The 23,118-nt window shown below is 41.6% G+C and overlaps 1 protein-coding gene across 2 annotated transcripts in view; it reads left to right on the top strand.

The window, feature by feature from the left end:
• The window catches only part of GPLD1 (glycosylphosphatidylinositol specific phospholipase D1), a 76,877-nt gene that overhangs the window by 41,880 nt on the left and 11,879 nt on the right, over positions 1-23,118 (top strand). Inside the window, exons 14-20 of one of the 2 annotated variants that reach the window (XM_077492277.1) lie at positions 3,864-4,050; positions 8,040-8,150; positions 9,921-9,995; positions 15,249-15,405; positions 18,887-19,028; positions 20,754-20,844; positions 22,256-22,349. In XM_077492277.1, coding sequence (XP_077348403.1) covers positions 3,864-4,050; positions 8,040-8,150; positions 9,921-9,995; positions 15,249-15,405; positions 18,887-19,028; positions 20,754-20,844; positions 22,256-22,349 — 857 coding nt within the window. Of the gene's footprint in view, positions 1-3,863; positions 4,051-8,039; positions 8,151-9,920; positions 9,996-15,248; positions 15,406-18,886; positions 19,029-20,753; positions 20,845-22,255; positions 22,354-23,118 lie in introns of both variants that reach the window. The other variant, XM_077492278.1, reaches the window with a different exon arrangement.

The following is a 23,118-nucleotide window of genomic DNA, read 5'->3' as shown; positions in this document are numbered from 1 at the left end:
GCGAGATTAGGTATTACATTGTGTAAAAAATGGTGCACTTAGTGCAAAAAGAGGTAATGCAGCAACCTATATTCTAGACACAAAGGAATTACAAAAATAAGTACGGTAATCTAAAAAGGTAGGAAAAAACAGCATCTCTGTAGTATTCAATACAAGAATATGTGTATGAAAAATTAAAGGTAACTCATATTAAACCATAATGAACAATAAATGGTGAAATAACAATCCCGTAACATATAATTAATTTTGTACACCTGCTCTTGAACCCCGGAGTTCTGTGTTTTGCCTATGTTACTCGATGTTTTGTGAGTCTATCTACTTTTAATAAATCATGTGGTTTTAGCATACTACTCTATGGTCCTTGGTTCCTTCTCCTACCCATTATTACTAGTTGCTGGCTTTGGATAATCAGTAAAGGACTGTGGAAGTGCTGGAGGCAGGGATATCCTGAGTGGTGGCACCCCCATTTGGATGATTTGTGTATTGTTGATCTCTTATCATTTGCAGATCATTACTGTTTGGTAAGGGAACTGACACATGTCTGTGAGGTGGTTTGGGATTCTTACACGTGGACGTTCATTATTTTCAAGACTTCAAATCTAAGGCCGCGTACACACGGGCGGACTGTTCGTCCAACTTTGTCCGCTGAACAGTGTTTCAGCGGACAGTCCGCTCGTGTGTGGGCTTCAGCGGACAGTTTCAGCGGACAGTCTGACGAACAAAGTTTTTCGGAATTTCCGTAAGACTGTCCGCTGAAACTTGGTTTGAGCGGACAGTCCGCTCATGTGTAGGCTTGTTCGTCAAACTAAGTTCCGCGCATGCTCAGAAAGGATTTACACGCCGAAGGTTGCATTGCAGTGTATAGGACTTCGAATCTCTCGTCCCGTCGTACGTGCCGTTCACATCATCGCGCAAGTTTTCAGCGGACTGTTCGTTCGTCGTGTGTGGTCAAGTCCGTTCATGCTAATTTTGAATGGACTGTTTGTCAAACTGTTTGACGAACCTAGTTGGGCGGACAGTCCGCCCGTGTGTACACGCGGCCTTAGAGTTTACTTCTTTTGGATAAGTATGCATAAGTGAATTATATGTTATGGGACTGTTATTTCATAATTTATTTGATGCACATTGTTTATTATGGTTTAATATGAGTTTCCTTTATTTTTTCACACACATAATTTTGTATTGATCAGTACAGAGATATTGGTCTTGCACACCCTTTAGATTAATTCATTTCTGTTATTGGGCAACAACATTCTGTCCCTGACTGACAACTACTCTCCTGCATTGTCACCATGTCAGATGTGCCAGGTATAGATCAAAAGTGACTGTATCTCAAGTTCAGCCACTGCCACCATCAGGAAGCCAGCCCTGTGTAATGACATGCTATGACAAATGGGCTGTTCACTGTACAAAGGAAGTTGAACTTTGCAAGAACATTTTCCCCAAAGCTCAGTGAATGAGGTGACTTCCATTATCCAATCATGGAGTTTTTTGTTTTTTTTCCCTTGCATGTGATTGGGTATTTTTTGAAAAGTGAAATTTCACCACATTCACTAACCTCTGGGGAAAATTCCCTTCAAAGCGAACAGCCTGTTTCCTTTTAATACATTATCCCCAATACCCCAGGGGCATCTTCTCATTCTTAGCCATCTGTTTTCCCATGCAAATACCCTAAAAAGGGACATTTAGGTGTCACCAATTGATAGATATTACGTACAGGAATATTTTTTTCTCAAATTGTTCTTTATATTATTACAATATTTAAAGTGGTTCTCAAGGCAGTTTTTTATCCTAATGCAGTCTATGTATTAAGATAAAAAAAACCTTCTGTGTGCGGCAGCACCCCTAATACTCACCTAAGCCCCATCTCGATCCCACGATGTTGCATGAGAGACTCTGCTGTCCGGGACTCTCCCTCCTGATTGGCTGAGACACAGCAGCGGCAGCTATTGACTGTCACTGCTGTCAAAGTCAATGACCCAATTAGGAGAGAGAGGGGGCAGGGCCGAGCTGCAGCTTTGTGTCTGAATGAACACACAGAGCAGTGCCTTAGCTCAGGTGCCCCCATAGCAAGCTGTTTGATGTTGGGGTACTCAGCAGGAGGGAGGGTCCAGGAGCACTAGCAATGGACCCGACAAGAGGGGGATCTGGGCTGCTCTGTGCAAAACCACTACACAGAGTAGGTAAGTATAACAAGTTTGTTATTTTTAAACAAAAAAAAAAAACTAGACTTTACTATCACTTTAAGGCCCCTTTCACACATGCGGATGGTATGTCCGTATTGCATCCATCCGTTTGCGGATGAAATACGGGCATACATTCATCCCTATGGGATAGCGGGTGTCTGCGGATGAGCATCCGCAGACACCCGCTATTGTCCCCCTCCGTGTGAAAGAGGCCTAACAAAGAAAAAAAAAAACACTTGTATAAAGGGCTGCGTGTTTCCACAGACAGTACAGAATCACAATTAATACTTTTTAATATCAATAGCTGCACAAGAAAATTTTCTCATGCACTCCACTATTCAGCATGGTCCATGTCTTCCAAATTATAAAGACCTTTGAGTAAGTGTTTGCGTAACAATTGGTTCATTGTTAGGATTGGTGCTTATTCAAACAAAAAGATCTTGATTATTTGGAACATATGAACCATGCTTAATGGTGGAGTGTTTGAGGGTATTTTATTGAAATTATTGATATCAGAAAGCATTGATTATTACAAATTAAAAGGCTGGAAATCAGTCCCTAAAAAGACCTATTAAATTGCCTGAAATGGCCTACAGACAAACTAGTCAGATTATTATTATTATACAAGATTTATACAGTGCCAACATTTTATACAGCGCTTTACAACACAAGGGAAGAACAGTACAGTTACAATACAATTCAATACAGGAGGAATCAGAGGGCCCTGCTCATTAGAGTTTACAATCTAGAAGGGAGAGTCAAGTGAAACAAAAGGTAATATTTGTGGGGGATGAACTGATGGAGAAAATGCAAATACAGTTGTTAGGTGTGGGTAAGATAGGCTTCTCTGAAGAGGAGGGTTTTCAGGGCTTGTCTAAAAGCTAATAAAATGGGAGATAATCTGACAGATTGGGGTAAGGCGTTCCATGGGATTGGAGAAGCTCTGGAAAAGTCCTGGAGGTGATCACGGGAGGAGATGATGAGGGAGCTAGAGAGCCGGAGGTCTTGAGAGTAACGAAGAGAACAATTAAGTTGATATTTTGAGACTAGGCTAGTGATGTAGCTGGGGGCTACATTGTGGATGGCTTTGTATGTTGTTGTTAGTATTTTGAATTTAATTTGTTGAGTGAGCGGAAGCCAGTGGAGAGATTGACAGAGAGGCGTAGCAGACACAGAGCGATTGGTAAGGTAGATGAGTCTGGCAGCAGCATTCATAAGCCAATGAGAAGGGAGTTGCAGTAGTCGAAGCGAGAGATGACCACCGAGCGAATTAAGAGATTTGTTGTGCCATTGCTTACAAAGGGATATTTTGGAGATGTTGCAGGGGTTGAGGCAGCAAAATTTGGACAGTGATTGGACGTGGGGCTTAAAGGAGAGTTCAGAAATACACTTAGGACCTTGGCATGCAGGGATGGACTAATAGTTTTGCCATCAATTTTGACAGAGAAATCAGGGGAAGGGGCAGGTGGTGGCGAAAAAATTATAAATTTTGTTTTGGATAGATTGAGTTTGAAGAAGTGGTGTAACATCCAGGCTGATATAGTCAGATCAGGCAAAACTTCTCTTATGTCTGTAGGCACCTTCAGGTAGGAAATTCAATGAAATTATTCCGTCTGTTGATGTATAAATAAATTATCAAGTACAAAGCTGAATATGTTGGTGTTTTCTGTTGTACAGGGCACTTACCACAGCAGATCTCAATCAAGATGGCTGGGATGACCTGGTCATAGGGGCTCCAGGTTGCAGTAATCTGGGCCATGTTCAAGTTGGCTGTGTCTACATACTTTATGGTAATGACTCAGGACTACCTTCTGTTAACGTGGACCTAGACAAGGATGCTTCTGTCTTGTTGAAAGGATCGGAGGTGATTGTTTTTTATTATATTTTTTCAAGTTAAGTGTTTACATGTTCAATAATTTATTTATAATAGTATTTATTACCTCTAAACGAGATTACATTACTCCCTGACAATACATTCATCTTTTCTCTATCCAGCACGATGGGGCCATCTTACTTCAGGCATTATTTATGGTCATTACTTACTTTCCTGGTAGTGACCTATGACACAGTTATGCACATCCTGTGTCCTGCATAATAATATTTATGTCCCACACACCTTAGTTATCTGTCTGCCTTTTAACTTGTACAGACCCATTACAGCCTTACATAAATCAGCCCCTGTTGCTTCTTAGCTTCCTCTTGGGGAGTAAAGACTAAGAAAATGCTCCTTCCAGCACACTGGTGAGGTGACATTGTCACTTCACTTGAGCTCAAGAACTGCTTTTTAATTATAAAATTGTTTTACAGTACTGTATATTGTGGCATAAATAAATAAAACCATGTTTGCTATGGACAGGACACCAGCTATAACTTACTGATGACCTTAAATCGACCACAAAAAAAAAAAAAAGCACATACTTGCCTTCAATGAGATGTGTCCCTTGTGATGCTGTGTGCTTGTTTAGCAAAAATCTTCCTCCTTTGGTGACCCTACTCTCTCACCCCCACCACTGTGCCACAAAGGCTTCAATTCCTGTTTCCCTTACTATAGATGCAATTGAAGAATTGGCTCGAGTGAGGACATTGCGTTCTCCCTGGACAGTGTACTTTTATGAAAAGTCAGCAGCTACAGTGTTTGTAGCTTGCTGACTTATTTTTTCTGAAGGAGCCTGGAGCTGCCCTTTAAAGGTTAAATTCACATTTTAAAAGTAAAATACAATGTTTTCAAGGGGCCCCAGTAGGTCAGAAAACACTGTTCAGCCTCAAAATGATTAAGCCCTACACAGGTAAAACATGTTAGAGGAGCATCCCTGATGCATGGAGAACCAACTAAAGCCATTTTGTGATCATTTGTTTGTGATTCACTATATTGGTGTGCAGTGCTGGAAAACATTTGTGGTTATGTGGTGGGGCTTAAGGCGCTCCTATCAGTGACTCAGCACAAATCACCCAGCAACAGTGTTTAAACTGGCTGACACATCTGACTGGAGCATGTGAATGATGCCGTTTTTCATTCGGTTCATGCTCTTAAAGTGATTCTGAAGGTTTTTTATCTTAATGCATTCTATGCATTAAAACACCTTCTGTGTGTAGCAGCCCCCCTCAGCCCCCCACTACTTACCTGAGCCCCATCTCTGTCCAGCAATGTGCACAAGTGCCTTGACAGTCCGGGATTCTCCCTTCTGATTGGCTGAAACACAGTAGCGGTGCCATTGACCCCTGCTGCTGTCAAAGTCAGTTAGCCAACCAGGAGAGAGAGGAGGCGGGGCGGTTGTCTCAACGGACACGGAGCTACAGCTGGGCTTGGGTGCCCCCATTTCAAGCTGCTTGCTGTGGGAGCACTCGACAGGAGGGAGGGGCCAGGAGCACCGAAGAGGGACCCAGCAAGAGAATGGGAGCTGCTCTGTGCAAAACCACTGCACAGAGCAGGTAATTGTAACATGTTTGTTATTTGTAAAGAAAATAAAATTAGACTTTAGTATCACGTTAATGCATGTTATTCGTTGTTATGCTTAAAGCATAACTAAATATTTTAAGCTTTAGATAAAGTGGAGAGGGATTGGAATACTTGTCAGGTTATTATCGCTGTTTATGCCCGTTAGAGAGATTTACCCTTTTTATTTGTCCTATCACTCGGAGTGAAAGTGAAAAAAAAAATCCCAATTTGTGACCTGACATAAGAACAGGAATGGAGGGGATTCTTCCAGTTTTACCCTTATGTTACATACACATGATAGGACATTCCGACAACGAAATCCTGGGATTTTTTTCCGACAGATGTTGGCTCAAGCTTGTCTTGCATACACACGGTCGCACAAATATCGTCAGGAATTCTGATCGTCAAGAACGTGCCGACGTACAACTCGTATGACGGCACTATAAAGAGGACGTTCAATAGCCAGTGTGGCTCTTCTGCTTGATTTTAACCACTTCAATACAGGGCACTTTCACCCCCTTCCTTCCCAGCCCAATTTTCAGCTTTCATCGCTCTAGCGCTTTCAGTGACAATTGCGCGGTCATGCTACACTGTACCCAAATGAAATTGTTATCATTTTGTTCGCACAAATAGAGCTTTATTTTGGTGGTATTTATTCACGACTCCGTTTTTTTTTTTTTTTGCGATATAAGCGCAAAAAAAGCGGAAATTTGGGAAAAAAACAATATTTTCTTTTTTCTATTTGAAAAGAAATCCAATAAAATCAAATTTTGTCATAAATTTAAGCCAAAATGTATTCTGCTACATGTTTTTGGTAAAAAAAATTCCGTTAAGTGTATAATAATTGGTTTGTGTGATCACGGACATATGTACGCAAATGATCATGTACATATGTGTGCAGGTGATCACGTACATATGTGTGCAGATAATCATTGGGACATGTGATTTTAGTGGGACATATGTGGGGGACATGTTTTTATTATTAGGGACATGTGTTTTTATTATTTGGGGACATGTATGTTTTGGGGACATGTGTGTTTTGGGGACATATGTGGGGACTGTGTTTGTACTGTGTGGTGTGTTGTGTGTTTACACTACACTGATGATCAGTGAGTAAAAAGCTGTAAAAAGCAGCTCATACTCACTGATCATCAGCCGGCTGCAGCGTTCTGCTCTCCTCTCCTCAGCGGTGACTTCCGTGTGAGGAGAGGAGAGCCGATTGCCTAGCAACCGGCTGTTTGTTTACATCACATGACGGCCGTGATTGGACACGGCCGTCATGTGATCAGGAGGGCCAATCACAGAGCCCTCCTGCCGATCTGAGATGTGCCGTGTCCGGGTGACACGAGCACATCGGGATCGCGCCGCTGCGCGGGCGCGCGCGCGCAATCCCGCTACTCCTGAAGGACGTTCCTGAACGTCCTATCAGGATTAGACGGCTCCCACCCGGCCGTATATATGCATTGGCCGGGTGGGAAGTGGTTAAGTATGCGTGGAATTTTGTGCATCGGAAGTGTATACTCACGATCGGAAATTTGAGATCCAGCTTTTGTTGAAATTCCAGCAAAAAATGTCTGATGGAGCCTATACACGGTCAGAGTTTCCGACAACAAGCTCCCATCGAACATTTGTTTTCGGAAATTCCGATCGTGTGTACGCAGCATCACTCTTATATTTCCTCTCATTTCCTGTTTTGTCTATGGAGCAGGAAGTAAAAGGAAATCTGCTTAATGGGACATAGATGGCAAAAAACTTAAAGTGGTTGTAAACCCTTACAGATCACTTTGACCTACAGGTAAGCCTAGATTAAGTATAGATTGCAAAACACAGGCACTGCTGTCTACGACGCATGCGCCGTAGACAGCGGCATGCAGGCGCACTGAGCGTGTCATTTCTAACGGCGATCATGCCGTTAGCAGCGGCTCCCGCACGCATGCGTGGGAGCGACGTCATCACGGCTCCGAGCAATCACAGCGCCAGAGCCATGATACCCGAAAGGAAGATGGACGTTTCGATAAAGAGGGGACAGCGGTGACATCGCTGGCTCCTGTGTCAGGTAAGTGACACATAATGGGCTACTATACGATGCATAGTAGTCCATTATATTTTACCTTTGCAGGGAAACAAAGAGGAAGTAAACCCATCAGGGTTTACTTCCTCTTTAACATAACTCGAAACACTATACTGTTCTATCCAAAATGAAAAACAAAAAAAAAAAGGTTTTGCCTTTAGTTTAATTAGTATTTGCTTTACCAGAGGAATGCTTGCAAGAAAAAACAACAAATAGGTACATCTATCAGTGGGAATTAATCAAATAAAATAATTATAATAGTAAAAATATATGGTGTGTGTATAAATGCACGTTATTCCTTAAAATCACGTGATATGGAACAACACTTTGTTTACTTACTTTGTAGCCCTCTGGACGGTTTGGCTCTTCAGTGGTAGTGCTGGATTTCAATGCTGATGGTCGGCCAGATCTAGCCGTGGGAGCGCCATCAGTAGGAGGAGGCAAGCTTACATATACAGTAAGATATAGCACCCGCATAGACAGAAGTGGTGATTTTGTACGATAGGCGAACAATAAAGATTTCAATAATGTAATGAAGGGTTACATGGCATAGAAATATTGCACCCTGCATGTGTTAATCCTATAACGTTTACCATTTGTTTCTTCAAAAACATTTAGACTCAGGCAATTGAATTGTAAACCAATAGATTTATAGCAGACATTAAAGCAGTGATAAATACAAAAACAAAAATGTAAAATATTGTCGTTAACACAATTCTGATCTTAGGGTGTGGTGTCTCCACTTAGGATAGAAGAGCAATGGAGACACCCTTGGGCAGCAGTATTGTCAATTTGGGTAACGAGGACTGTTATGCCGCATACACACGACTGGATTTTTCGACGGACATTCGGCAGAGGTCCGACAGACTTTCTGAATGAACGGATTTTGCCACACATGACTGGACTAAGTCCGTTCGAAAATGTGTTTGTTTTGAACGTGATGACGTAAACGGGACTAAACAAGGAAGTTCAATAGCCAGTAGCCAATAGCTGCCCTTGCGTCGTATTTGGTCCGTCGGACTAGCACACAGACGAACGGTTTGCACGCTAGAAAGCCGAGTCCGTCGGACAGATTTGAAATATGTTTTATTTCTAGGTCCGTCAGACTTTTGGGAAAAAAAGTCCGCCGGAGGCCACACACGATCGAATTGTCCGACAGACCTAGTCTGCCGGAAAGTCCGATCGTGTGTATGCGGCATTAGATGCATTAACAGATTTGGTTGGACTTGGCTAACAAATTAAAGCCGGGCTCCAGCTAACACTTTTTAGGCCTGGTTCACACCTATGCATTTTTTTAGCGTGTTTTCAGTTTTGCAGAAACAAATTACAGTCCATTTAACATGGTTTCCTATGGATATAGTTCACATCTGTGCATTTTTTGAAAAGGGTCAGGGACTTTTTTTTTTCTGGTTTTTGATTCCATAGACTTCAAGGGATCAAAAATGTGTATTGAAAAATGCAAAATGCACCTGGGATATGCAAACTACAGCCTGCATAGGTGGGAATCAGGCCTTAAGCTGTTACAGCAACTGTTTTTTTCCCTTTTGGGATAAAGGTTTTACAAAATAAATAAAAGCTGACCATAGTAAGCACCTCTGTCAGTGGTAAATAATTTGTCTCGACCCTCTAGCTTCCACTTTTGTTGGACAGCATGGTCTGTTAAAGAAAGTTGAACACCACCGGCGGACAAAATTCAGCTTTTAGCTGCATATAGATGAAGTTATCTACCGCACATAAACGCAGACATTGCTTTCCTATGGCCCCATTCACACACTGCATTTAGCAGTGGTTTTGTTACATGGGGTTTTGTGCAGTTAGAAAAAAAATAAATGTGACTGCATCTAGGACCAATTTTAGCGCAGCTATCTGTACATAGCCACAGGTAATCGCAGTGTAGATAGCAGTGGCAAAGAGGAAAGAAAAGCAACATTAAGCACATCAGAAATTACAAGAATGTTCCACCACAGCTAAATGCAGCCGCACGTAAACGCACGTAACCGCTGCTAATCGCAATTTACAACTGCAAGTTATCCCTGTGCCTGGAGTCTTGGAATAAAAAAAAAAAAAAAACATGCTTTTAACAGCGGCAGAATAGCCGCCTGTGTGAAAGAGGCCTAACAGACTTACTGGCTAGATCGCCAGGTGAAGCCTACAAAAGGGAACTGGTAGAATTTTCTTGCTTATGTGTTGCTAAATAACATTTCTTTAATATGCACTTGATTTCTAGGGTGCTGTATATGTCTATTTTGGGACCAGGAGTGGAGGCCTCTCTTCTCAAGCAAATGTCACCATAAAATGCAGGGTAAGGGCACATGTTGTATTCTAAACATAAATGACAAATACTGTATATTTGGGTTCATTCACTAAAGGAGAATAGCCTTTTCAATAAGGAAATTCAATTTCCAGTATGCATAGGAATTTTCCCTCATCTTAGTGAATGATGCGAAGCTCTGCTGACTTCCGACCAGTGTTAATTTTGACAATGTCATTTTAGTTTTAGTTGTATTTAAGACACTTAAATTGTTTTAGTTTTAGTCGTATTTTAGTAGACTAAAATCTCCAGTACATTTTGGTCTACTAAAATCTAATGGGTTTAGTTACATTTTAATCCATTATTTCTTTAGAATTGCCAAACATTATAAACTCCTGGAGTAAAAATCTAATAACATGTTTATTACTTATGGTATTAAGGTTTGAACATGCTCTACAGACAGCGATTTAGCCATTTCCAAGTTTCATAAACAAACAAAAATATTGCTTTTTTACAAGAAGTACAACTTGAAAAAAAAACAAAAAAACGGAACTCTATTGAATGTAATGCCATTGCACGTACAGTTGTGCTCATAAGTTTACATACCCTGGCAGAATTTATGATTTCTTGGCCATTTTTCAGAGAATATGAATAGCACAAAAACTTTTCTTTCAGTTATGGTTAGTGTTTGGCTGAAGCCACTTATTATCAATCAACTGCATTTACTCTTTTTAAATAATAATGTCAACAGAAACTAGCCAAATGACCCTAATCAAAAGTTTATATACCCCAGTTCTTAATACCATGTATTGTCCCCTTTAACATCAATGACAGCTTGAAGTCTTTTGTGGTATTTGTGGATGAGGTCCTTTATCTTCTCAGATGGTAAAGCTGCCCATTCCTCTTGGCAAAAATCCTCCAGTTCCTGTAAATTCTTGGGCTCTCGCATGAACTGCATGTTTGAGATCTCCCCAGAGTGGCTCAATGATATTGAGGTCAGGAGACTGAGATGGCCACTCCAAAACCTTCATTTTATTCTGCTGTAGTCAATGACAGGTTGACTTTGCCTTGTGTTTTGGATCATTGTCATGTTGAAATGTCCAAGTACACAGCTTCCTGTCTGATGAATGCAAAATGCTCCTCCAGTATTTTTTGATAACATACTGCATTCATTTTGCCAACAATTTTGAACAAATTTCCTGTGCCATTTTAGCTCCCACATCCCCTAAACATCAGCGATCCACCTCCATGTTTCACAGTAGGAATGGTGTACCTTTCATCGTAGGCCTTGTCGATTCCTCAACTTTGTGACATTTTCGTAGTAATGGCTTTCTTCTGGCGACTCGACCATGCAGCCCATCTTTCTTCAAGTGCCTCCTTATTGTGCATCTTGAAACAGCCACACCACGTTTTTAGAGAGTCCTGTATTTCATCTGAGGTTATTTGTGGGTTTTTCTTTACATCCTATATATCCCTTTCCTGTTTTATACAGTTCAAATACCTTTTCCCGCATATCCTTTGACAATTCTTTTGCTTTCCCCATGAATCAGAATCCAGAAACATCTGTGCAGCACTGGATGAAAGATGCGAGGGTCTGTCAGGAGTCCAGAAACTCATTGACCTTTTATACACACACTAATTACAAGAAAACAAATCACAGGTGAGGATGGTTATCTTTAATAGCCATTCAAACCCCTTTGTGTCAACTTATGTTATCAAAATCACCAGGGTATGTAAACTTTTGTCATTTGGGTAGTTTCTATTGTCATTATGATATAAGAGTAAACACAGTTGATTGATAATAAATGGCTTCAGCCAAACACTAACCATGAGTGAAAAAAAAAGTTTTTGTGTTATCATTCATATTCTCTGAAAAATGGCCAAGAAATCATAGATTTTGCCAGGGTATGTAAACTTATGAGCACAACTGTATTGCCTGAATACAGGCCCGAACTGGGACAAAAAATAGGCCCGGGCATTTTAGACTGAGCAGCCAGCTTTTCAAGTGACCGGGGGGGGGGGGGGAGATGTCAGTAGGCATTCGCAGGGTAGCTGGTGTCGGTCCTCCACACTGTAATGCGCAGGGACCAGTGGCAGAACTACCGCCATAGTGATGCATGCATTCGCTATGAGACCAAGTCCTAGTTGCCAATAAATATTGCTTTTTCGCTGCCCGCCGCCGCTAGAGGTCCGCAGCCAGCAGAGATATTGTCTCCAATGGCCGCCATTTTCTAGAAGACCAGACGAGTTAGACACAAGAAGGGAGCCTGCCGAGTGGCTACAATAGAAATAGAGCTGTGGCGCCACCCTCCTCCTGCCCCCGGTCTGTCTGTCATCTGTGACCTGCTGTAGAAAGGGGTGGGGGGGTGAGCGATGCCGCAGCTCAATTTCTATTGTAGCCGGCCGGCTCTGCCTCTATTTTGTCCCCCCCTCGGCCTTCATTAATGGCGGCGGAGACACTGCACTTGGGATATAGAAAGGCTCCAATGGGGGCGGGGGGGCACCTGAAATGTAAGGAGGCACTCCGCTGGCTGGGGACAGTGACACCTGAAATGTAAGGAAGCACTCCACTGGCTGGGGACAGTGACACCTGAGATGTAAGGAAGCGCTCCGCTGGCTTGGGACAGTTACACCTGAGATGTAAGGAAGCACTCCACTGGGGACACCTGAGATGTGAGGAAGCACTCTGCTGGGGACACCTGATGACATCTGGTGGCAGGCAACGTGGCAAGTGACACACTCGGGGCTCCCACTGATTCTGATTCTGCATTATGGTGAGTTGAAGTATTTCTTTTCATATTAAAATGTAATAATAGAAATAATGCTCTTCAATCACCCTGACACCATAACAACCATGGTCCTGGGATGATTGAAGCGCTAACACCAGATGTTTGGAGTATATTTATCTGCTGATTGTTAAACTTTCTTAAATACACATATTTCTATTGTGGTGTAGGATCTGGGCCTGCTGTCCCTCCATTCCTCTTTTTCCTTCCTCTCTCTTTCTTTCTCCCTCCATTCTTCATTCATCTCAGACTCTAACCACACCCCTTAGAGTCACGCCCCTTTAAGCCACGCCCAATGTTATGATTAATCCACTCCTAGACATCGCTGCGGCGCTCTTTGCGCTACATTTTTTTCTCCACTAAGCCACACCTACAAACAAATGTCCACCCCCTAATTTTAATAAGACTCCGTCCACCGACAAAAAAATTGTCCAGGTGAGAATGAGGAAAATAAGTTTACTGTTAAGCCTCCTGGGCCTGCGAGTCAGGCCATGTCCTGACACACGCAGCTGCATACAGCAGGAGGCAGGAGCAGAGCAGCATAGTGGGCGGGGCTGAATGCTTGAGCATGCCTGTGAAGGGACATCGTTTTCGGGACATGAGGAAGCTCTGAAGTCTGGACAGGAGGTAGGAAGGGAGTGGGAGACAGACTGTCATCTGTCTTGCACACTTAATTTTTTTGTGGGGGGGGCTGTTTGCAGGGGGGCCCCCATACAACATTTTGCTATGGGGCCCTGTGATTTCTAGTTATGCACCTACACTATGATATAAAGGGGACTGCACTGTAAAGGGGCACTGTAATGATTACAGTGCCCCTTTACAATTAAGTCCCCTTTATATTACAGTGTCCCAGTCCTATTGTGGCCATACAATGCTAGTACTGTCTGCCTCCTATTGTGCCCACACTGCCCAGTGACACTGACCTGCTCTCTCTGGTGGTTCTGGACAGCATGGCGCTCTTTCTAGTGGTGCGGTACAGCGTGGCTCTCTGATGGTGTGGGTACAATGTGGCTCTCTCTGGTGGTGTGGTTCAGCGTAGCTCTTTCTTTCTGGTAGTGCGGTACAGCGTGGCGCTCTCTGGCAGTGTGGGAACAACGTAGCTCTCTCTCTGGTGGTGCGGGTACAGCATGGCTCTCATGGCCCTCTCTGTTGGTGTGGGTAAAGAGTGGCTGTCATGGCCCTCTCTGTTGGTACAGGTACAGCGTGGTTCTCATGGCCCTCTCTGGTGGTGCGGGTACAGCGTGGTGGTCTCTCTGGGCGTGCGGGTACAGCGTGGCTCTATCTGGTGGTGCTGGGGTTATTCGTTTCCCCAACACAGTCCTCTTTCTTTTTCCATGTCTCCTGTAGTACCTGCTTGTTTCCAGGTTTTTTTCTTTTCTCCCCAGCAGAGTGCATGCTGGTGACTGTAGCCATCTTCCTGCTGAGAGCAATTGGGCCTCCAATCTCTGGGACTACATTTCCCATGATTCCCCACTAGTTTTTTCTGATTGGCCCTCTGCTGTGGCCAATTGGGAGGGAAGAACAACAAGCAGGAAGCATCCTTCTCTCCCGTTCCATGCTGCCCAACTTGAGAAAGGGGGAGAGGGCATCCTGACAGCGGCCCAGAGGAGGAGTAGCAGTCCATAGGGGCCGAGAGCAGAACTGTCAGCGCGGCTCTGAGGCTGAGCTGTGTGTGAGAGATACACAGCTCAGCCCATGCAGCCGCTAGTTCCGCCAGAGAAGGCACAGGCACGGCTGCAAAGCGGTAGGCGAGCGGCAGCCTTGGCCTGTGTTAACCCTGTCCAGGCCGCACTCGCTGCTTACCTCCCGCTGTGCGGCCTGAACATCAGCAGGCCACGGGATGGGCAGCCCCAGCCCACCGGGCAAATGCCCGGTCTTCCCTATGGCCAATGCCCCCTACGTATTCTTATGTGGTAGTGCAGTGTTAATTTTTACGTTAAATTTCAATTTAGTTTTAGTCATAGTCTTTGACTAAAATGTCATTTTAGTTTTAGTTGTATTTTAGTCTTTTGACTAAAATGCCATTTTAGTTTTAGTTGTATTTTAGTTTTTTGACTAAAATGCCATTTTAGTTTTAGTCGTATTTTAGTCATCTGAATTGTTTTAGTTTTAGTCAACTAAAATAGTATTAATTTAGTTGATGAAAATATTTTAGTCTGCAAAATGAACACTGCTTCCGACATCCAATTATGTGCAAGGAAAATCATGTTCTTTTTTTTTCCTTGCACATGATTGGGTATTCTTTGCAAAATTTATTTTGCGCGTTCATCACATTCATAGACTAAGTAAAAATTCCCTTGCAAAGTGAAATTTCACTTTGTAAAGTAAACATGCTCTACCCCTTTAAGAAAGCAACACCACCCATTGTTTTTGTGTATATAACACTCCTTATTTTCTTTCTCCTATTTATACAACTTTGTTGAGTGGGATGTGGCACCAACCTACACATAGCACTGCACATTTGTGTGGAATGCAGTACAGATACAGTAGACTGACTATAATAAAACTGTCTTTGCAGGAAACCTATTGCAATTTGGGATGGACCCTTCTGGCTGCTGATATGAATAAAGATAAGAAAGATGACCTTGTAATTGGTTCTCCTTATGCACCGGGTGGAGGGAAGCAGAGAGGATTGGTGGCTGCATTTTCCTCAAGTCATAGAAGATCTAGAAAAGGTTACATTTTGTCTAATATTCTTAGTGTATTATCTTGCATTTCTGTATACGAACATGACACACTGCGCACACTTGAGGAAAAAGTATGCAAAAAGTAGAGGTGAAATTGATTAATGTCAGTGACTCAAAGTATTGAAGCCATTGAAAGAACATGGCAGCCCAACAACTAGCAAGGAGAGGTCATTATCATCATTCTACATATTCTCAGGTTTCTTTTAAGGCATTAAAACTATGGGTTGTACACCATCATAGAAGTTTCATAATGTTACTTACATATACGTCAGTGAAATCAGTCTCCAAACTCCATGATCACATTTTAGGTGCTGCCTCAACTCTGTCAAAGCAATCCTTTTGTACCAGCAACAGGAACACTGCACTCCGGGATGTAAAATAGTGTTCTTCATTTATTAACATAGCCAGCAGGAACAAATTCTATTCTAATGTTTTTTTTTAAGAATGACAAAGCCACTACCCATACACCATGATCTAAACATATCAATTCATTTCATCATTATTTAACCACTTTCTACCCGGCCAATGTATATAAACCGCTAGGCGGATGCCTTGTAGTTCTAGGAGGATTGCCCCATACATCCTACGACTGGGGACTATTGTGTACACTGGACACAGCAGATTACAGTTGTCAGTACCGGGCCCCTGTGACTGGCCCAGGTACCATGTGATTGCTGTGACCAAGCTCAGCGATTACATGTCCACTAGTAAACAACTGTCATAAATGGCATCCACTCATGATAGCATTGTTTACTATTGTGATCTCTGGTCACAGTTATCCCAGGGGACAGGGCCAATCACAGCGGCATGTACCATATGATAGCTGTGTCCAATCACAGCCATCACAATAGTAAACAAGAGTATAGTAAACAATAAATCATGAATGAAAACCATTAATGGCAGTTAAAACAATTGCTTTCTCATCTCTGTAAAAGTAGTCACAGTGTAAAAAAAATAAATCCCAATCACCGTCCCAGAGTAGTAGTCTAAAGTGTCCCTACTCTGCAGTATGCAAAACAAATTGTAAATAAAATAAAAAATTGAAACAAAAACATTTCTAAAAAATATATATATCTGCAGTAGCAGAATGTGTTTTAGGGTGTAATTCTAAGTATGCCTATGAGATGTGTTAGAAATATTGTAATAATTCACAAAAAAAAAAATTCTGTTCTGCGTTTTTCAAATCCTTGAGGCAAAAATGACATTTTCTATGGATTAATTATACCTTGGAGTGTTTGATTTCCAAAATTAGGTAATTTTGTGGGCATTTCTACTGTCCTAACGCTCCAGGGTCTCCAAAAATGTGATAGGTAGTCAGGAAATTAGCATAATTTACGGGTGGTTTATGCTCCTTGAAAGTTCAAAGGTGCTCCTTGGATTTTTGGCCCCTCTATGCATTAGTCTGTGAAAGTCTCACACATGTACAGTATCTCACAAAAGTGAGTACATCCCTCACATTTTTGTAAATATTTTATTATATCTTTTCATGTGATAACACTGAAGAAATTATACTTTGCTACAATGTAAAGTAGTTGTGTACAGCTTGTATAAGAGTGTACATTTGCTGTCCCCTCAAAATAACTCAACACACAACCATTAAATGTCTAAACTGCTGGCAACAAAAGTGAGTACACCCCTAAGTGAAAATGTCCACATTGGGTCCAATTAGCCATTTTCCCTGCCCGGTGGTATGTGACTCCTTAGTGTTACAAGGTCTCAGGTGTGAATGGGGAGCAGGTGTGTTAAATTTGGTGTTATCATTGTCACTCTCTAAAATGGTCACTGGAAGTTCAACATGGCTCCTCATGGCAAAGAACTCTGAGGATCTGAAAAAAAGAATTGTTGCTCTACATAAAGATGACCTAGGCTTTAAGAAGATTGCCAAGACCCTGAAACTGAGCTGCAGCATGGTGGCCAAGACCATACAGCGGTTTAACAGGACAGGTTCCACTCAGAACAGGCCTTGCCATGGTTGACCAAAGAGATTGAGTGCAGGTGCTCAGCGTCATATCCAGAGGTTGTCTATGGTAATTGGACATATGAGTGCAGCTAGCATTGCTGCAGCGGTTAAAGGGGTGGGGGGGGTCAGCCTGTCAGTGCTCAGACCATATCCCGCACACTGCATCAAATTGGTCTGCATGGCTGTCATCCCAGAAGGAAGTCTCTTCTAAAGATGATGCAAAAGAAAGCCTGCAAACAGCTTGCTGAAGACAAGCAGGCTAAGGATATGGATTACTGGAACCATGTCCTGTGGTCTGATGAGAGAAAGATAAACTTATTTAGTTCAGATGGTGTCAAGCGTGTGTGGCGGCAACGAGGTGCGTAGTACAAAGACAAGTGTGTCTTGTCTACAGTCAAGCATGGTGGTGGGAGTGTCATGGTCTGGGGCTGCATGAGTGCTGCCGGCACTGGGGAGCTACAGTTCATCGAGGGAACCATGAATGCCAAGATGTACTGTGACATACTGAAGCAGAGCATGATCCCTGCCTTTTCATGTAAATAGTTATCACAACATTTGCATCCGAATGTGCACTGTGCTGCATAAGAACAAAAAAAAAATTTACACCATCTAGTGACAGAATTGATAAAGTACAGCCTGCTGCAATATATATTCTTAGGTTGGTAGTAAACCCTCAGCTGATTTAATCACATACTATGCATGCAGTTTCTTTGTCCTTAATCCTTGCATATGTTGTAAATTAAGCTGTTGCCATGATTACTGCCCCAGGTTTCCTGTTTCAGGGTAGCTCTTTTCCCTAGTAGTGCCCTATGGGGCCACCCTTGCATGCAGGTACTAGAATTGGGCCTACAAACACTGTGTGCATCAGTAGAAACACACAGCCCCATTGCTTACGATGACAAGGCACTCCTCGGCTTCTTCCTCCTCCTCTTCCCTTCACCAAGCTAACAGAGGCTGCATTGTCCACTGTTAACTCATTCCTGTGAAGACTGGAAGTTCAGGGGAGCAGCATTGAAACAACAAGAGCCAGCAGCATTAAAAGTTGTAAACATCCTAAAGTGTTGAGGTTAGTATTTTTACAAATAGCTTACTGGGGAATCTTTATTTTATTGTGCTTAATGTGTTAAGCTAAAAAATGTTGAGCATCTAAGTCTACTTTAAACAAAACAATTCATCCTACTTAATAAAATAAATATAATACAAATACATTTAAATAAGCACCAAACTTGGAGAAATGCTCTTTGAAAATCCAAACCAGGTCTGAAAACCCCACTTAGACAAGACATGAAAAAAACACAATTTGAATATAGCATAAAAATAATAAAAAATAATAAAAAATAATTTTATATATATATATATATATATATATATATATATATATATATATATATATATATATATATATATATATTTATTTATATATATTTAATACATACTCATTACCCAGCTGTGCAGGAGAGAGTATCCTTATCCATAATAATGAGTAACATTAGCATGTGTGTTTTCCAGACATCCTATTTGTAGAAGAAGCAGATTGGCTTGTGATGGGAGAACATGATTATGCCTGGTTTGGCTTCTCTCTTCATAGTCAAAAAAGCAAGACAAGAACATTGTTAGTGATTGGAAGTCCTACGTGGAACGCCTTCAAAGAGTAAGTCGGTCTTTTGTTTGCTACAAAACATGACAATACATGGTATTGTAAAAGCACTTTAATTTCTTAACATGTCAAAAGTACAGCCATTGGAGGGCTGGTTAGTTCCAATTCAAGCAGTAATCAGAGTTGAGTGGCCCATTGCAGTGGAGTACCCATCCTCTGTTTATAATAGCAGAGAATTATGGAAAAAAGAGTATAGAAGTAGCATCTGAAAAATTCAACAGAATTATCCACTCGAACAAAATTCAAGATTACTATTGGTTTCTATGCAGAAGTGAGCCTGATTTTGCACTTTCCAGCTTTAGTAAACAAACCCCATTGTGTACTTAAAAGTGGGGTATGCCTGTATAAGAAAAGGGGGACAAAGAGGTGTATAATTGTCCATCCATACTTACAAACAGCAACATTGAATGTGGCATATGGTGGTTGGCCGTGGGTGAACTGGGGACATCGTCTGCCAGGGGAGCTGAGGCGGTAATATACCTATGACGCAACATCGGACAGTGTTAAAAGATATGTGACACTGGGAATGTAATCCCCACACAACAAATGGTGATAGTGTAGGATTCATCAACAAGGACATCTGGGAACAAGTGATAAATGTGTGTATAAATATAATAATAATTTGTATGTATTTGTAAATAATGATGAACCGGATGCAAAAAGTAATGAAAGGAGCAAAAAAGCATTTTTCATGTGTATTCAAGCTTCAGGGTTTTTTGTTTGAGCCAATGGAAAGCATTATAGGCTAAAAACCCTGAAACAATTTGCAAAAACATATGATTCGTGCATTTTACGTAATTCCTATCTACATCTTTAGGGCCAAGTTCTGCTTCAAAAGTAGTTCATGTATTTTTTGGAGTGGCAAGCATCAAGCTACAGGTGCCAGAGTGCTCATTCAGTATGTAAAGAGACACCATTGAAATACATATGTTTTTGGATGTTGAGCATTTTGGAGCTTCAAGCTTCAAAACAACTCAGATGTGAATGGGGCCTTAGGCTTGATTTTTAAAACCAAATATAAATATAGTAAGGACAATAGTAATAGGCTTAATAACAAAAACAAAGGGAGCCATTTCACTCTCACTTTGCAAAAAAAAAAAAAAAAGGGTTATTTAAGAACCTCTGAATCTTCTACTACATAAAAAGTCAGTAGTAAGGTCTAAGCACTGACTTTTTCTGTTTCAAATTTGTTTTATTGAACATATTTTTGAAAGTTCAGTTAGAGTTGTAGGACATTGATTTTGTTTCACAGAAGAAAAAGATTGCAATATATAGGTTAGAATACAAGAAGGGTCCTGACAAAAATCCCCACTCAATTGCGAGGGATATATTTGTGCTGATAGAATGTCTCCTAGAAATAAGGGGGGGGGGGGAAGAAAGTATATAGGGGGTTAAAGGGAATGAGTAGGGTAAAGGATCAGAGTTGGGCCCGGGCAGACCCCTTTACCCAGGGAGAACCTCTTAACTGTAAGCGTAGGCATGAATGCACTATAGTGACCTGATGGAATAGTTTGTTTCCCCCAGAATAGTTAGATATCTAGGGGGTCCAAACATTTTTTTTTTTTACGTTTATCACATAGAATCACAACTAATTTCTCATTAAGGACCATGATTCTTTTTTTTTTCACGAGCGAGAGAGGGGGGTGTACTGACTTTCTTGTGATATTAAACTTGTGGTTTCATACACATCACTTGTATTAAAATGTTTATTTTTTGCAGATATGATTATGAAGACTTACAGAGTGTAGGGAAAGCTTATGGATTCTATCCACCAAGTAGAAACGCAACATTTGTTATAAATGGGCATTCCGTGAGTTCCTTTCTTTAATTTAGATTTAAATTTTGTGTTGCTGATCTTTAGAATATTATGGAAAATTGTTACCTGATATTAACTGTAATTTTCATTCCCTGGCTTAGCCTCATGTCAGCAATTGTTAGTCAACTCTGCCCCATGGTTGCTTATATGAGGTGATCCAGGAATACAGAAAATTCTTACCCAATACTTTCCTAAATTTTTCTTTACTGGCTTATCCTCATGTCAGCAGCCATGAAATCAATATATTTAAAGCTTAAATCAAGTAAGATATAAAATAGTCAAATTAAGGCAGCTCTGTATTTATACATTTTTGTTCCAATCCCCTGTACAGTAGAACATGGATTGGTAGGAGGGAGAAGCAGCACAATGAACCAATCAGTTGAGCTGCAGTGCTCATACAGTATGCTAAGAAGGAACATACTGATATGAGAGAGCAGAGTGACAGAAAGAATCTCATTAATCGGCTAGTTCGGGTTTTCTGCCTTGCCAGACAGGGCGATGTTGTGTGGCAGAGCTGCATAAATCTCAAAACTAAATGGGTATACAAAAACACGTTGGCAGTTAAACCAGCCCCCATATATGGATTTCATCCATTTTTTTTATGTGCCCAGAGTTCAGCTTTAAGCCTCATTAACGCACACTGCTAATGTATAATAAAATGAGTGGCAAGTTCTAACATCCCTTGTCGCTTTCTAGATGTCAGCTATCCCAACCATTATTTTATTAATCTTTCATAAACTAGTGAGTGGTCAAAAGTATTAATCCAGCTTTAGCCAAGGTTTTTGTTATGACTAGTAACTAGCAATGGGCAACTAATAAATGCAACTTTTTCTAGTTTTCAGTTGATTGAAGAAAGCTTTTTCCCATTTGTACTGCCTTCTATGACTCCATGGAGAGTGCAAAATCTGGTGCAGCTTCCAGTTATTTTGCCAAAGCTTCACCTGATTTTGCACTCTCCAGTTTTAATAATTCAACCCCCATAACTCTATGACTATGAGTGATTTTGACAAATTTTCTGTCCTGGTCGACAAAACAAGAATGATGAACACAGATGCAAAATTTAACAGGTCATAGACTGTCCCCATTGAGACAAACCAGAATGTTCTAATAGCTTCATGCAGTCAATTCTCACCTGCTTTATGGGGAGACCAGAGTTAAGACCATGAACTTTGTAGACTGCATCTCAGTGCAAACTAATACTTATCAGTAGCAACACATTGGTGGTCATCAATATGCGTGCAAACACTTTTTAAATGTTGCATGCCAATTTTTTCCCAGGAAAATACCTTGTATTAGCCCCCATAGAAAACCATCTCAAGCCAATGAACTTATTCTGCTCACGTTTTACTAATATTTTGCACAGATTTTGTTCAATCCTGGAGTCATGTAGTCTCATGTATTTCAGGAACACAGTAAGATGGGTTCATCGTTTGCAAGTGGGACACTATATGTGAATGGGGAAAGAAAGCAAGTGCTGCTAATTGGGGCACCTACACAAAGTAGGTAATTTAATTCCGTATTTATTCTAATAATAAGCACCAAAAGTATCTGAGCATGTTCACCCTCTACTGTTTGAAATGCCAAAGCATGCTAAATTGTTTAAACTAGAGATGGTGGTAGCAGAAGTTATTCAAGTATATAGTCTACTGTTAAGACCATATATCACCAACAGCCTCGCTACCCGACTAATGAATCGACAGTCACACAGGGGCTCAAGCGCCATTGATCTGTTAAACCTTCCTTTTTTTGTATGAACCCCATCTTTTGTAATGCACTGAACCAAAGAATGTTTTTTTATAATGTACCCCACTTTTATGTTATTGAAAACCGCAGGCCCCCCCTTCCCCAAAGCACCCCCCATGTTGAGGGCACGTGGCCTGGTACGGCTCAGGAGGGGGGCGCTCGCTCGTCCCCACCCCCTTTCCTGACTGGCCGTGCTGCGTGCTCGGCTAAGGGTCTGATATGGACCTTGGGCTGGGACCCCCACGGTGTTTTTTCGGCGTAGGGCTTTCCCTTTAAGTCCATACCAGGTGACGGGGCCAGCGAGGTGTCAATCTCACCGCCGAAGGCTGCGACATTGACTTTCTTCGCTAGTCCCGTCTACCTAGAGTCGTGTTCAAAATGAATGGACTTTCCTCAGTGTGTGGGCAAGTCCGTTCATTCCAAAAGTCCGGCGGTTTGTCCGCCGCACCTATTCCGCTGGAAAAGTCCGGTCGTGTGTGGGCAGATCCGCTCATTCAGAAAGTCCGGCAGACCTCCGCTTCAAAG

This window comes from Lithobates pipiens, unplaced genomic scaffold, assembly GCF_037356315.1.
Source record: "Lithobates pipiens isolate NorthernLeopardFrog02 unplaced genomic scaffold, aLitPip1_a1.2 Scaffold_19, whole genome shotgun sequence".
NCBI classification, from domain to species: domain Eukaryota; kingdom Metazoa; phylum Chordata; class Amphibia; order Anura; family Ranidae; genus Lithobates; species Lithobates pipiens.
The sequence above is the reverse complement of the archived record's forward strand: the minus strand, read 5'-3'. Positions and strand labels throughout refer to the sequence as shown.